At 34.1% G+C, this 16,024-nt stretch overlaps 1 protein-coding gene across 1 annotated transcript; it reads right to left on the bottom strand.

Annotated features, from left to right (window-relative positions):
- Positions 1 to 257: 257 nt before the first annotated feature.
- On the bottom strand, positions 258 to 15,284 carry LOC132736530 (aldehyde dehydrogenase, mitochondrial-like). The gene is made up of 14 exons (XM_060723674.1): positions 15,133 to 15,284; positions 14,630 to 14,734; positions 13,312 to 13,452; positions 12,933 to 13,059; positions 12,108 to 12,169; positions 11,685 to 11,813; positions 11,332 to 11,445; positions 10,917 to 11,019; positions 9,588 to 9,769; positions 1,866 to 2,030; positions 1,569 to 1,726; positions 1,366 to 1,440; positions 740 to 779; positions 258 to 401 (listed from the first exon to the last, which is right to left on the bottom strand). Exons 1-14 carry the CDS (start codon positions 15,178 to 15,180, stop codon positions 369 to 371), a joined length of 1,482 nt encoding a protein of 493 aa, XP_060579657.1. The 5' UTR covers positions 15,181 to 15,284; the 3' UTR covers positions 258 to 368.
- Between the last annotated feature and the right edge of the window lie 740 nt (positions 15,285 to 16,024).

Here is a 16,024-nt window from a genome sequence, read left to right on the forward strand (position 1 = left end):
TCTATAAATACAATGTTTGCATGGGTGCGAACGAGTCTGTATTTATAAAAATGGAACAACAACAAAAAACAACTGGGAAAATTCAAAAATATTTTTTTTTCGGTATTTTATCTGTATTTTTTTATTTCTTATGGTATCAATTTCAAACATAATATTATATTCCTTATCATCATCCACATCATGTGATAAGGTGCAAAATCTTGTATTTCCAAAATTATATTCCCTTGAACCTATAATTTAAAGATTTACAACACTATAAAGCTAATTTTTATAAACTTGCTACATGTTGAAAGTAACTTTTCCTTTCCTTTATAATTCAAGCACTTCTTTATATGTTATATTATAACGTGTTTTTTAAAACTGTTCCATTATGAGTTCTTCTGTGGAACTTTGAACACGACCTGAAAAAAGAATTGTACAGAATAAAGATAATATACTTGTACAAGATGACAGAAATGGAACTAACGAAATACTGGCCAAGATTAAATATTATTCTTTCATAGACTTAATACAACAATTATGTTTAAAACCAATAGTTTGAATCCAGTTTTCCAGATTTGCAGATAAAGAGCATGTTTAAATTAAAAGTTTACGTTTCTTGTAATGGTGTCAAAGATTTCAAAATTGGCTCCTGAAAACTCACCAAGCAACGTTAATGGCATCAATAATATTAATTTCTCAAACATTTTACTGAAATAATGTAGGCATTGTAATAACTATGAAAATAAACTTGACTTACATTTTTCACTTCTGTATATTGACTTAGACCATACTCTCCCCTGTAAAGAGACAAGTTTAGTACACAATATTAAAAGTTAAGACGGTTATCTTGTTTCAATACATTCACAATTGCCATAATCATGGTCAACATAATATTGGATGAGTGTAAGTTCAATATTGAATTTATTGGACGGATTGAATTAAATTACATTATGCGGGCCTCTAACGAGTAAAGCATTATTTGATTCAACGACATCAACAATTTTGACGTTATGTTTGTTTAATTAATATTATAAAGGCCCGTTATGCCACAGAAATGCTTTATTTTTATTTCTCAAAAGCCTTTTTAGTGTCCTTTATAGTTTCCAATAGTTACTCATTAACCAATTACCTAAATCATCTTTTGCTTCTGTTTTGTCAATTAGTACAGTTATAGTGATTTAATATTTTCTATGGAAGTCAAAATACTACTTTGTTTACATTTTGCAACTCTTATGACGCATTATTTCACATTCAGCGCTTATAATGCTCTAAAACCATTATTTAAATGTTATAAAATGTTAAAACGTTTGCACTTTCAAATAAATAAATAGTGCATATGTGATTATGTTATATAAAATCTGCTCATAGAAACATGTTACTTACAGTTCTCTTCCTAATCCAGACATCTTGAATCCACCAAACGGTGCTTGTGGATTAACAACTTCATAACAATTGACCCTGAAAATACAACAATGGAAGTGAGCACTACATATTAGCTTTGAACTATAAAAATTTCAGTTAATATTGCAATAAAATTCTTTAAAAAATTACAAAATAGAAATAACAACATTATATATAGAACATACCACACGGTTCCAGCCTTGACACCCTGTGTGTACGTCATAGCCGTGTTAATATCATTAGTAAACACGGCTGCTGCCAAACCATAGTTCGTGTCGTTAGCCCGCTCCAAAACTTCCTCCATTGTCTTAAATTTGAAAATACTCTGAACTGGTCCGAATATCTATAAAAAAATCAATAAGGAAATTGGATCAATAACGAATCTACATGTTCCACCCTTTTTATGTGATTTTTTATATACATGTTATATTTTGAAACAACAATTTTACGGACATAATTTGAAATGTTGAAAGATCCTATACCTCTTGCCTTGCAATACGCATGTTATCTTGGACGCCACTGAAAACTGTCGGCTGTATGAAGTAGCCCTTTTCACCATAACGACCACCGCCACATTCTAGTTTAGCACCGTCTTCTTGTCCGGCCTTGATTAGACCGAGAATCTTGTTGAACTGTTCTTCGTCGATCTGTTAAGATTATATTCATATATATATATATTTTTTTACATATTCTACTATATCTACAATGCTTTTGATTAGTGCAGTTTTGAAAATAGTGTTTATTGTCGCAGAATAACACCATTATAACAAGTTTAAATCGAGAAATTATTATTACTTTTTTTAATTAAGTAAGGATTACATAAAATCCCATTGAACTAAATAAATAAAACTACAGTATGCACGAGGGTTAGAATTACGCTTTAGTTTTATAAAAAAAAATGTTTTAAAAGTTATAGAAAATACTGAATTTGTTCCGCAATTTTACTCAATCTGGTTATGTTGTGATTAAAACATTGCATGTGTTTCATCGTGGTTTCACCACATGGTGTGTTTTCGTAACATTTGTATGACTAGTTTTAAATCAATTCCAACCAACTTCGAACTGTCAACATGTGTTTTAATCTGCTCTTGGATTTATCTTTATTTAAGCAATAAAACATTGCAATTCTCTGGAGATTTTTGGATATTATTGAACCTCATAAATCTCTGGATATTAATTTTAAAATGAAAAAGTGATCTGACTAGCAATTAAGCAAAAAACTGGTGAAAACTAATCATAAATTTGTATAAAATCTGGAAATATTTATAATTTTTTACCAAAGGATTAATACTTATCACTTACAAATATTTGCTGTAAAAACAGGTATAATAGTTATATAGTGCTAAAATACATCAGGTATTTATAAACCTTTGTGACAACAATAGCTGACTAAAAGGTGATAATGGATCAAACAATGGATTTAAATATTTCTAATTTTGAAGGCTTTTCTTTCAATGAAGTGTTAACAGACTGTCTGGAGATAGCAGAAAGCCAATATTTCTCTGTAAAAACAAGTGCTTGTGGAAACAATGTTACAATAACATCTTTAAGAAAGGAATAAGTGACAGAATTAGAGAAATACTACAACAACAATATACACTTGTTCCCAACATTGATAACACAGGCATTTCTATAACAACAGAACTGTCATCCTTCAAAGTGGTGATCACATGGTATTATAACAAAACAACCCTACTTATTCAGGGCATGGCAGTATATTGTGGACAAAATACAATATTCAAATCTCTTGCCTCTCACATTGACAGTTTTCCAGAAAGTCCTCCTGACACTCTCCTAGATGAACTGGACTCATCTGGGCTGACCTCAGTAGCTGAGTCTCCAGTTCAGACTTCAACACCTGCTGCCCCAAACATCAAAGGTCAGAAATCTACACCAAGAGGGTTTAAACACTTACTCTCAGACCTAATTTTTGGCCCTCCTGAATTAAATGCTCTTGTAAAATTAGCAGAAGAAAAGAAAAAAGCAGAAAAGATTCAAAAGAGGGGTGGACCTAAAGTAGATCTTGAAGAACTTGAAAGACAACGATCTATTATAGCAGAAACAGGGAAGAAACCAAAACAGAAACTTCACAAAATGCAACAAAAGAAACAAGCAGTGAATTCTTTCATCAGAACTGCAAATGGGTACGCTCATCCACCAATATCATTTGGGGATTAAAAATGTGAATCTGAAGAAAACTTCACCTAAATCCTTGGATACTGAGTCAGAGCAGAGCTTTAAGCTGGCTAATTCCTGTTTTCTTTCTATCATAGACAAATCAAACTCGGAAACCTCAGTGCCCGTCTCTACTGACACTACAGATCATATATCCTTTAATAATAACAGTGAAATTATCAATATGGATAGTGTTCCCCAGATTGACTGTGTAAATTTTTATGAGACCCCTAAAATGTATGAAAATCAAAACAATATTCAGCAATTTCAAAAGTTGAAAAAAGATAATGAAACACTGCAAAATGAAAACGACAACCTTCAACATAAATATGCTAGTCTTTCAATAAAGCATGCTAGTCAAGATCAGCAAATTGCATCCTTGCAAAACGAAGCTGAATTTCAGAGAAAGACTATTTCAGATTACCAATCAAAGACCTCAGACTTAAATGCTGAAATTCAAATCCTAACCGCTGAAATTGAAACCATGAAAAAATCAAACAATTCATTAAAACAAGAAAATAAGTCTCTGAAAGGAAAGATATCATCAAAACAAAATGATACATTTACCAGTGAAATCATTCAAAATACATAGAGGAACTTAAGAATACAATGTCAGAGTTTACAATGACAATCGACTCTTTAAGAACAGAACAGAGAATCTTGCTTCTAGCACTGAACATATATTCTCCTTCAAGCAGAGATAAGAAATTACAAGAAAATAGTAACTGAAAACATGGAATTAAAAACAGATGCATACAAGCGTTTGATGCCCAAATTTTCTTCTCAAGTTGGATAACATGGCTGAAAACGCCTCAGTCGCACCAACAGAAAAAATCTGAAATATTAGACAAAAAACAATGGATCAAAAACATTCAACAGAAAAAACAAAGGAAAACTCGGGGTCAAAAGAAACATGAGGTTCTGATTCTTGGTGATTCTGTGACAAAAGTGCTAAAGCCGAAAAAAATGAGTGGAAGTAAAATAATACAAAAATCCGATAAACACCCAGTGGCAAAGATCTGTGACATAACCAATAAATTGTGAGTTTCAGATGACAAAAAGGATTCTGAAGGAGTTGTGACGTTTTTGTCATACATGCAGGGATAAATAAACATCTCAGACGGGGATAACGGAAAAATCTTATAACTGATGAACTAAATGATCTAACAAATTCAGCTCCTAAAAGAACAATAGCGATGCTAAGGTGATAGTTTTTCTGCTCAGTGCTGCCAAAAATGCAGAGATAATCTTGCAACAAAGATCATAGACACAAAAGTGAATACATCCATTAAGAATCTTTGTAAGCGTAAAGATCTCCACATTTCTTGATAATACATCTGCTGTTATGTATCAAGGGACAGTTAATGATCAGTTGTATCAAGATGCTGTACACCTTACTAAAGGACGCGGGAGCAGCAATCTTAGGTAAACAGATCAAAAGGGCCATATACTCGGCACTTGCCCTACCATATGAAAGTTCTGAGGATGTAAATTTTCCCAGGACAGCTCAACAACCAAAACATATCCTCCACATTACTCTCAATGCCCGCAAATGCAACAGAGGTTCCAAAACCCCAGAGAACCAAAAATCAACTCAGGGAAAGAGCTCTCCGAGAATCATTTCAGCACACATCAACAGGAAACCTATTTCTCTCACTACAACTCATATCCCCATACCTCAAAAAAACGTATTATTCCCATTCTTATCTTACAGCGACAATTCCCAGTCTTTCAAAAGCTTCAATACCCATCTTCAACAGAAGAATCCCATTCAAGTACATCCCCACTAATCAAACAGGTAAATACCAGTCCCCAAACAAGTAAAATCCCATCCCAACTGGTCAATCCCATCAGCAACAGGTCAATCACCATCCCAAACAGTTTAACTCCCCATCAGCAACAGGTCAATCCCAATCCCAAACAGTAATTCCCCATCAAGCAACAGGTCAATCCCAATCCCCAACAGGAAACTCCCATCAGCAACAGGTAAATCCCCATCCCCACCATTTTGGTAACTCCCCATCAGCAACAGGTCAATCCCCCCCCCCATCCCCAACAGGTAGCCCCCATCAGCAACAGGTCAATCCCCATCCCCAACAGGTCGCTCCCCATCAGCAACAGGTCAATCCCCATCCCCAACTGGTAACTCCCATCAGCAAACAGGTCAATCCCCATCCCAAACAGGTAACTTCCCATCCTCAACAATATCAATCCTCATTCCCCACAGTTCAAAATCCAACAGGACAATTCCCCATCATCAGCATGTCAATCCTTATCTGCAACAAGTCAGTCCCCATCATCAAAATGTCAATCCCCAATCACAACAGGTAAATCCACAAAAGACCAATTCTTATCCTCAGCAGATCAATTCTTAGTTCATCAAACAGGACAATCATCTTTCTCATGGATCTCCTGAGAGTAGATCCTTATCCCGTAACATGTCAATTCCCACCATCAACAGGTCAATCACCATCATCAACAGGTCAATCCATTTCATTTTACATGGAAGTACACCAACCAACTCAGTTTCAACAGAGCAAATCTTATCCTCAGATGATGCAGCAACAATCGATAACAACAAATCCGTCATATTAAATAGTGAAGATTGTAAACAGTGATATCTAAAAAAATTAAGTGGAATTACGACAAAAAGATCTCAAACGTCCTTTATAGCACATTTAAAATCAAAACAGTCTTAAATCAAAATACTTAGAAGTGCATGAAATTTTGAAGAGAAAATTAGTGGATATATTTATCTTATCTGAAACTAAGCCTGGATGATAGCTTTAATAGCAACATTTTCCATTATAATGGATACAAAATTGATTCGCCGGGGATCGCAATAAATTTGGAGGGGGAATTTTTGTTTATTCACGTGATGATTTGCCATTTCCGGAGAAAGAAAGACCTGGAGCCAAAAATTTTTTGAATGCATGTGTTTTTGAACTATCTTTAAATAAAAGAAAAAGTGGTGTATCCTGGCTCTTTACAAACCTCCTATATCAAAAATGTGGATTTTTACTAAAAACCTTCACTAATGTTCTTGATAGAACTTTAAGACAATAATGATAACATCCTGCCTTTCTTGGTGATCTGAACTTTGACATGAACAGGCTTGAAAAATCATCCACCCTTCGCGATATTTGTGAATACATATAACCTTGAAAAATGTTGTAAAAGGAAACACATGCTTTATAAAAATGCAAGTCCCTCGGCAATTGCATGTTATTTTTTAACTAACAGATCAAATTTTATTTGTAACACAGAAAAATTTAGATGTTGGTCATCAGTGACTGTCACAATCTTAGTAGCTACTACAATAAAAGAAGCAGTGTTGTCAAACAAAACCAAAATATGTTAAATTTAGGATCATACAAACATTTTAATTTCTGTTTTCAACACTGAACTTTAGCAAAATTTCCATTCACATATTGCAGATATTTTTGATGATATTGATGATTCATTACTGGGCTTTTGAAACACTTTTCAGAAGAAGTTGTAGATGAACTATTTGCTCCAATTAAAGAACGCAAATTAAGATCACAAAAGTTCCTTTCATGAATGGCGGAATTGAGAAAATCTATCTATAAAAAAACAGCAACTAAGAAATTGCTATTTCAAAAAACCGTAATAACAAAAACGGGAAAAAAGTTCCGCCAAACAAAGAAATTTTGGTCACAAAAACTAAAAAAGAGAGTCAATGGAAAAATATTTCTTTGAAAGGTGTAATGAAGTCCAAAAAATCTAGCCACTTCTGGCCAACAATTAAACCGTTTTTTGACATCAAATCTACAGCAAAATCTGACAGCAAAATTATTCTTAATGAAAATGAGACCCTAAAATCAGACCAAAAGGAAAAAAGTTAATATTCTGAATGATTTTTATGTGAATATTGCTTGTGATATTGGTATAAAAAACTTGATGCTGATATTGATGAAACACATCCTAGCATAAACACAAATATCTAAAAATCAATCCATCAATAGAAGAACTTTTCAATTTGCTCCAGTGAGCACTGATCAAACTTTTAAATTATTGAAAAGTTTAAATTCAAAAAAGGCCATTGGTGTGGACAGCCTACCACCAAAGATAATTAAAGCAGGTGCGTATGCCCTTTGACAAATCCTATAACTTCGCTTATTAATAAAAAGCTTTCAAAAACCTCTCAATTCCACAAGCTTTAAAAACTAGCACAAAGTTTAAACCTCTGTTCAAAAAGGATGATCCTTTCCAAAAAGAAAAAATTACAGGCCTGTCAGGCATCTTACCTACCATTTCAAAAAGTTTTTTTGAAAAAATCTATTAGTGTCAACTTAACTTACATTTTGAAAACATTTTTCATGACTTTCTAATCAGCATCCGTAGAAATTTTGGCTGTCAGACAACATTACTGCGCCTCATTGAAGATTGGAGAGAGCATTAGATAGAAAGAAATATGTAGCTGCCATACTCATGGATCTGTCTAAGGCTTTTGACTGTCTTCCGCATGACCTGATTATTCTTAAACTTAAGGCCCTATGGTTCTGTCTGATGCCTCTGCTAATTCTCATGCAAAGTTATTTGTTTAAAAGGACAGCAACAAAGTAAAACTAGGTACAATCTGTAGTGAGTGGAATGAAATAAACAAAGGGGTTCCACAAGGCGTCAATTCTTGGTCCCTCTTATTTAAACATTTTCTTAAATGATATATTTTATTTCATTAAAAAGGGTTTCTGTTTTATAATTATGCAGACGGACAGATACCCTCTCATTTAATCATTATTAATGTGGAAATTCTCAAAAGCACAATACAGATTAAAGTGTTGTCATGACTAAATGGTTTAAGACAATCTTATGCAAGCAAACCCTGAGAAGTTTCAGGCTAAATGTATAAGGCCAAACAAACCTGTAAAATTGTGTCTAAATTCCAGATTCTTGATGCCACTATTCCTTGTGAATCTCATTGTAAAAACTTCTAGGTATTGAAATAGATTCCCTATTAAATTTTGATTTCATATTCTCAAATGTTTGTAAAAAGTTCAGCAAGACAAATAAATGTATTAACCAGACTATGTCCTCTACTTAATATCTGGGATGCAAAAATTTTATATACAAAAGTTTTATCAGATCCAACTTTTATTTCTTGCCCTTTAGTCTGGCATTTTTGTAGTAAGGACAAACACAAAACAAGTTGGAAAAACTTCAATATAGAGCTCTGAAAATTGTTTTTTAATGACTATTTCATCAAGTTTATTGAAGACCTGCTTAAACTGACTAATATGTTCTTCACGTCCCATATCAGTAGAATTAAACAACTCGCTATTGAAGTTTTTTTAAATGTCTGAACAGCGATTTCTCCTAAGTATGTTCAAGAACTTGTTATTTCTATGTGCGTTCTTCAAATTATATAATTTTTAGATACCAAAAAACTTTAGATGTCCCTAAAGTACGCACAACCAATTATGGTAAAAAAGAGTTTTCGCTTTTGAAGCATCTAAAAATCTGGAATAGTTTTATCTAATGATCTAAGATGTACATCTGACTTAAATGAGTTTAAACGACTAATTGAAAACATGGGAGTAATGACAAGTGTGCTGCTCTATGTGCATCTAATCGTTTATGTTCTATTTTACTTGATTCCTGTTTTTTGCTTGTAAATAAATTTAGTCTTTTCCTTGAATTAATGTTACTATGTATCTGTATATATGTAAAAACCCTGTTAATAGATATGACTATATTTTCATTGTAAATGCTCAGATTTCATTACAATGACTATATAAATTAATTGTATGTATTATTATCTTATGGTGTCTGTTTGTTTTTGTTTCTTTGTTTCTTATTATTATTTTCTATATTTTGTTCATGTCGGATACAAGCTTAAAGCTTATGTTTTGTACTGTTAATCATAACCGACTATAAATAAAGTTTGTCTTACTGTCTTACTGTCTTTAAATCTTTCTTTCATGTTTAGTTTCGAAATCGTGTAATCTTACTACAATGAACACAGTGATTCGTGCATCATGACGAAGTTGAAGCACCTATGGACGTACCTGAGGTCCGTTCTCCGGATTATCCCATGGATCACCAACAGTCCTTCTCTTTGCCCGTTCAACAGATTTTTTAACAAACTCGTCATAGATATCTTCATGCACAAACGTCCTTGACCCCGCAATACAACATTGACCCATGTTTGTCATCGCTGCCTCGTTTGCAAATTCCACAACTGAATCAACTGAAGAAGTTTGATTATAGATCGATCTTTGAGTATTTGTTATTTTCCTATGATTTACTAAGGCGGACATTTAAGAACAATATATAAATACTGTTGCTGTAAACGAACTATTTGTACAGTTTTAAACGTACTATTTCTGTGACAATCGGTCGCAAGGAATGATGATCAAATAACTTCCTAGTAATGTGTATTCATTACAACCACAAAATAAATTTATAGATGTGTTACTAACCGATCTGACTCAAAGGTACAGTCGTAATGTCAAGGTCGGTGAAGTCGTGATGTCAAGGTCAGTGATATCGTAATGTTAAGGCCAATGAAGTCGTAATGTTAAGGCGAGTTAATTTCAGTCATAATGTCAAGGTCAGTGACATTCGTAATGTCAATGAAGTCGTAATGTCAAGGTCAGTGGAGTTGTTATGTAAAGATCAACGGCATTCGTAATGTCAATGTCTGTGAACTCGTAATGTCAAGGTCAGTGAAGTCGTAATGTCAAGATCAGTGAAGTCGTTATGTCAAGGCCAGATAATTAAAGTCATAATGTCAAGGCCAGTGACATTCGCAATGTCAATGTATGTAAAGTCGTAATGTCAAGGTCAGTGAAGTCGTATTGTCAAGATCAGTGAAGTCGTTATGTCGAGGCCAGATAATTACAGTCATAATGTCAAGGTCAGTGACATTCGTAATGTCAATGTCTGTGAAGTCGTAATGTCAAGGTCAGTGAAGTCGTAATGTCAAGATCAGAGAAGTCGTTATGTCAAGGCCAGATAATTACAGTCATAATGTCAAGGTCAGTGACATTGGTAATGTCAATGTCTGTAAAGTCGTAATATCAAGGTCAGTAAAGTCGTAATGTCAAGATCAGTGAAGTCGTTATGTCAAGGCCAGATAATTACAGTCATAATGTCAAGGTCAGTGACATTCGTAATGTCAATGTCTGCGACAGTCATACTGCCTAGGTCAGTGACCATAGAGGAACTCTCTTAAGGAATGTTACATAAAATACATACAATAGATCATACCTAAATGTTTTGTAACTCAAAAGCATGTGTAGCATGTCATGAACTAAAACATGCCAAATCCATTAAGATAAAAATAATCTCAACACATTTGCATGAAAATAAAATTAATAATATTAATTCTTTACTATCAACATCAGGAAATATGACATTTGGACTTTTCCCTCCGAGTTCTAAAGTTGTTCTCTTCAGGTTGGAAGCTCCAGCAGCCTGCATGATGATCTGACCAACCTATATAATGATCATAGTTAATACGAGTTAAACCCGATAAATGTGGAGGTTTTCTTTAAAAACAATTTACGGAAACACATGCATACATGTAACAAATATATATCAATAATCGAAATAACTTTTCTTTTTTTGTTTCCTATGTTTTTCTTGTGACCTATCAGATAATGTATAAGGATTTTGAGAAAACTTAAAGTCAATCCAACAAATGCGCTAACAACCGAGCATGCGTTGCATACAATAGGCACAAAATCAAGCCAATAGTTTGTTAAGATAAGACATTTATTATAATGATGTGAGGAAGAAGCACCGTACCTCTGTGGAGCCTGTGAATGCAACTTTATTAACATCCGCATGTTTTGTCAATGCAGCTCCAGCCGTAGGTCCGTACCCTGGAACCATGTTAACAACACCAGGTGGGAAACCGGCCTGGAATAAATCGAAAGATTAAATGTAATGGCATCAATAGAATTGTATGATTTGTTCAAAAACAGCTAAATTGCACAATACTCTTTGTTCTGTTGACAACATGTTCTAAGTTGACGTTACAGAATAAAAGCCCAGACAGACGAATTCCCTAGCAAAAACAGATAGCTAAAGGTGGCATAAAGGATCATACAAATCGGTAATGAAACTTCCATGAGCCGAATTTGATAAAGGACACCCACCTCAATGGTTAGAGCTCCGGCATATAATGCTGTTAGTGGTGTTTGTTCCGCTGGTTTGATTATTACCACGTTACCCATAGCAACTGCAGGCGCGATCTTCCATGAAAACATCAACATTGGGTAATTCCACTGTAAATGTAGAATATTCACAAGTTTAATGGGTGTATAATGTAAGTAATTATCATTTATGATACCGTATACATACATTACTTAAAATTGGTAACCATTTGAAACGAACAATACATTATATGATTCATGATAATTAAAAAACGCCTACAAACATAATTTACTAAATAAGTTAAATATAGATCTGTACATAAAGGATCTTTCAAGATTAATGTCTGCGCATCATGTCATATTTAACAGCAATCCAAACCCAGGTATACCAATATACATCAAAATAAATATGTTCAAAATAATTACTGGAATAATCTGTCCGCAAATTCCGACCGGTTCATGTCGAGTATAGGCGAAGAAGTCCCCATCTAAAATAAATAGATGTAATTTAATTGTAATCAATGAAAAATATTTCATATGTGTATGTACATGTACATGCATTTAAAAAAAGATGGATATGTGAATTTTGATTGACCGGAAGAGACCTAAAAACGGTATTATGAATACAGAAAACACATAACAATATTATTACTTGTAGCCGGTATACGGACGGGCATAATTATTGTCTTTTGGAAGAATGTGAGTCAAATGTGCTTTGAATCGAGTGTCCTTTCTATTGTGTGTCGAACACATCTGTCTCATTTCCAATTTTGTAGCAAACATGAATTTTTACGAGCACATCGGTCACACCTCGTGAGACAAATGTGCTCCGAGACAAATGTGCTCCTACAAAGCCCACCAAGAAGGACAATGTATGAACAGATAAAAAGAAGTTTCAGTACAATAAAATGGTCAAAGTGTGTGTCTTTCAATTTTGATTCTTTAAAAACAATATATGTATACGTGAAAAAATAAACATTTATGTTAAAGTGGTGCGTGACAAAATACCTGGTATATCACCTTTAAATAATGATAGGTCAGAACACGGACATATTTTTAACAACCTTGTATAGATAATTTATCAAGGCCCTTAATATACTGTGTAAATAAATGATATACCCTATCATCTGGGTCAAGAACACAAGATAAATAACAAATGCTTACATTTGTTATAAAACATGTTCAAATATATTTCGAATTCATCTTCATACCATGGAGTAAAGAAAACAATAAAATAAGAACACGTTTTACCGACTGGCATGGTTTTTCCTTGGTTCTTGTCTGACCACCCGGCATAGTATCTAATACACTTGATAGAGAAGGCGATGTCCCCGACAGAGTTTTTGAACGGCTTTCCATTGTCGAGTGTTTCTAGACTCTAAATGATGCAAAAAATGATTTTATATTATTGAGTAAGCTTAACATGATAAATACATGTAGCGAGTCCCTTTTGGTGTATTAATTCAGTACATTCAAATTGAACGGTTATCTTTAACATGACCTAAACTAAACATTGGGGAAATTTTGAGTAGTTCAATGTCAGATTTTAATTGATCAATAAATTCAGTATGAAATATTTCGCCTAACATTGCTTATTGTTGTTACAAATCGGAAGAAAAAGCATACATACCGCAATATAGGCAATGTCTCTTTCCAGTAGGTCCGCGAATTTGTTAAGAAGCCGACCTCTCTCACTAGCGTCCATCCGTCGCCATGGCGATCCGAGTTTGAAAGCTTCTTTAGCTGCTGCTACTGCCTTGTCTACATCAGCCTAAAAGTCACAGTATGTATTGCATCACAATGCAGACCGTAAGCAATACATTCAGCATTTATCCGGCACAATTACACCAGAAAAATAACATATATAAATTATATACCTAGAGACTGAAGTTAATATTTTGGCTGATGGACTGGATCGGGAGTTACAACTGACTGTACACTGGGTGCATATCACATGCACTGTACTAAATGTTTTTTGTTTACAGGGTACTTCCCGAACTACTCGTCGAGCGTCATTACAGTAACAATACGTAAAGGTGAGGTAACAAGCTTCATTTTAGACTATTCTTCAACACTCGACAAGAAAACTTTCAACTTGTAAGCCTGCAATCTTAAAACCCGGCCAATATCTTACTGTTATAATGTATAGGTTGATTAAATGATATCACTGGTCTCAACTAAAATATTTATAATTGAGCCGCGTCATGACAAAACCAACATAGTGCGTTTGCGACCAGCATGGATTCAGACCAGCCTGCTCATCCGCGCAGTCTGATCAGGATCCATGCTGTTCGCTATCAGTTCATCTACTTGTAATAGGGTTTGTAAGCGAACATCGTGGATCTTGGTCAGACTGCGCGGATGCGCAGGCTGATCTGGATCCATGCTGGTCGCAAACCCATCATGTTGGTTTTGTCGTGACGCGGCTCATATATTTGCAAGATTAAAGATGACCCTACATGTCTCCCATAGAACATACCACATTACTAGATAAAAGAAACAGGTCATGTTACAACAAAGTATACAAATTCACAAACATACTTCAGTATTATTTATCTTCATGTATGTCACGTAAATAACTCTTAATGAAATTCAGTATACCTTGAGCTATTAATTCTTCATTAATTGATTTTTCTCATTTCAATATAATTTATTTGTTTAAATTTACCCCCTCCCCCCAATCTTTTTTTATTTAATATTATTTTATGATAGATGAAATATACCTACATTTGTGAAATGTAGCACAATTCTTAAATGGCAATCATATCACGGAACCTGTAAGGAAGCCAGTAAGGCTGACAATATAATATTGTAAACAGGTGTGGTGATTGTGAAGCCGTCGAGATAAATACAAGGAAATCAATTTTCTTAATGAGTACTGAGTAATATCTAGACAATGTATTCAGACATCAAGATTTCAAGTACTAAAAACTAAAATATTAGCCTACTTTGTCACCTTCCTGTACGTCGGTTATTTTTTGTGCAGTCGCCGGATTAATCGTCGGGAACGTCTTTCCAGAAACTGAATTCACCCATTCATTGTTGATCAAAATCTATGGAATGAAATAAAAATGGAATTTGTTTTGTTTGCCAGAACACGGAATATTATAGATAAAAACTGTTTTGCTTTGGACAGAAAAAGGTTAACATATAGTGAATGCAACTCGAACATAATAATTATCACGTCCCATGATAAACACTAGGTATATGGACAAATTACTAGGTTGCATTGCCGAATATAAAAAATGTATGTTTGCAAGCCTGCTTATCTTTGAAATGTAAAATATGCTTAGATATCTGTAGTCGTCAAGTCGTGAAGATGACAGACAACACAGGAAGTTTAGTGCACTACGTTGCCGCGAATTTAATGTTACTGCACAAAGTGCGCTACAAATTAATTTAAATATAAAACATGATATTTTAGTCTAAAATGGTTTTAAACAGAACTTACCTGAGTGTATTTAATTTCGGGATTCTTTATTGCCGTTGGTGTCGCCATTGTGATAACCTGTTATCTAACGAACTGGTTCGACTCAAGTGAAGATAGAACATGTCCTGAATATAATGTACCAACTTACGATATCTTTCCTCCAAAAACTATGGTGACCTGTTAGAGTCAACATTTGTGTGATATGATTGTTTTGAATTTAGAAAGCAAATGTGTTTATGTGAAAATATGATTTAAGACTTTTTGTACAGTATGGCCAACTTGTGTGTCGTCATAACTAGTTCAACTTATTTACTTTACTCACGTTGATAAAGCTGGACTTATTCTATCTTGTCGGAATCTTAATATTGAACATGTAGCCTATGAACAAATTAGAGCCGGTTCCGGGACTTATAAGTCAACATCATCCAGACTTGGACCAGATCCATGCAAAACCTTAAATGGTGCCATAACTCAGGGCTTTTCAAATAGAAATTTTGAAAGACCCTGCATAACCTTACGATTTACTGATTAGTTCCGAAAATATAAAAATGCTTGCACACAGCACATAGTTACGGTGTCACAGAGGTGACATGTGTTTTTTTTTAATTATTTATATCGTGTTATATCGTGCGCACGAGATACTATGTTGTGGTCATGAGTAACTAAGTGGTGCGAACGAGATAATTAAGTGGTGTTTAATGTGAATATCATCAGTTTCAAAGCTTAATGTTGCATTATAAAACTTGAACCAGGAATTGTCTAAGTTTAAAAAAATTACATATGTAATAATAGTGTAATATGACTGGTTCATTAACTCGTGCGCACGACTCAGTAACTCGTGGCCACGACATAGTATCTCGTGTGCACCATTATCTCGTGCGCACCACTTAGTAACCCGTAGCCATGAACTAAG

Source organism: Ruditapes philippinarum, unplaced genomic scaffold (genome assembly GCF_026571515.1).
Source record: "Ruditapes philippinarum isolate M1 unplaced genomic scaffold, ASM2657151v2 ctg625_1_1_1_1, whole genome shotgun sequence".
Classification (NCBI taxonomy): Eukaryota; Metazoa; Mollusca; class Bivalvia; order Venerida; family Veneridae; genus Ruditapes; species Ruditapes philippinarum.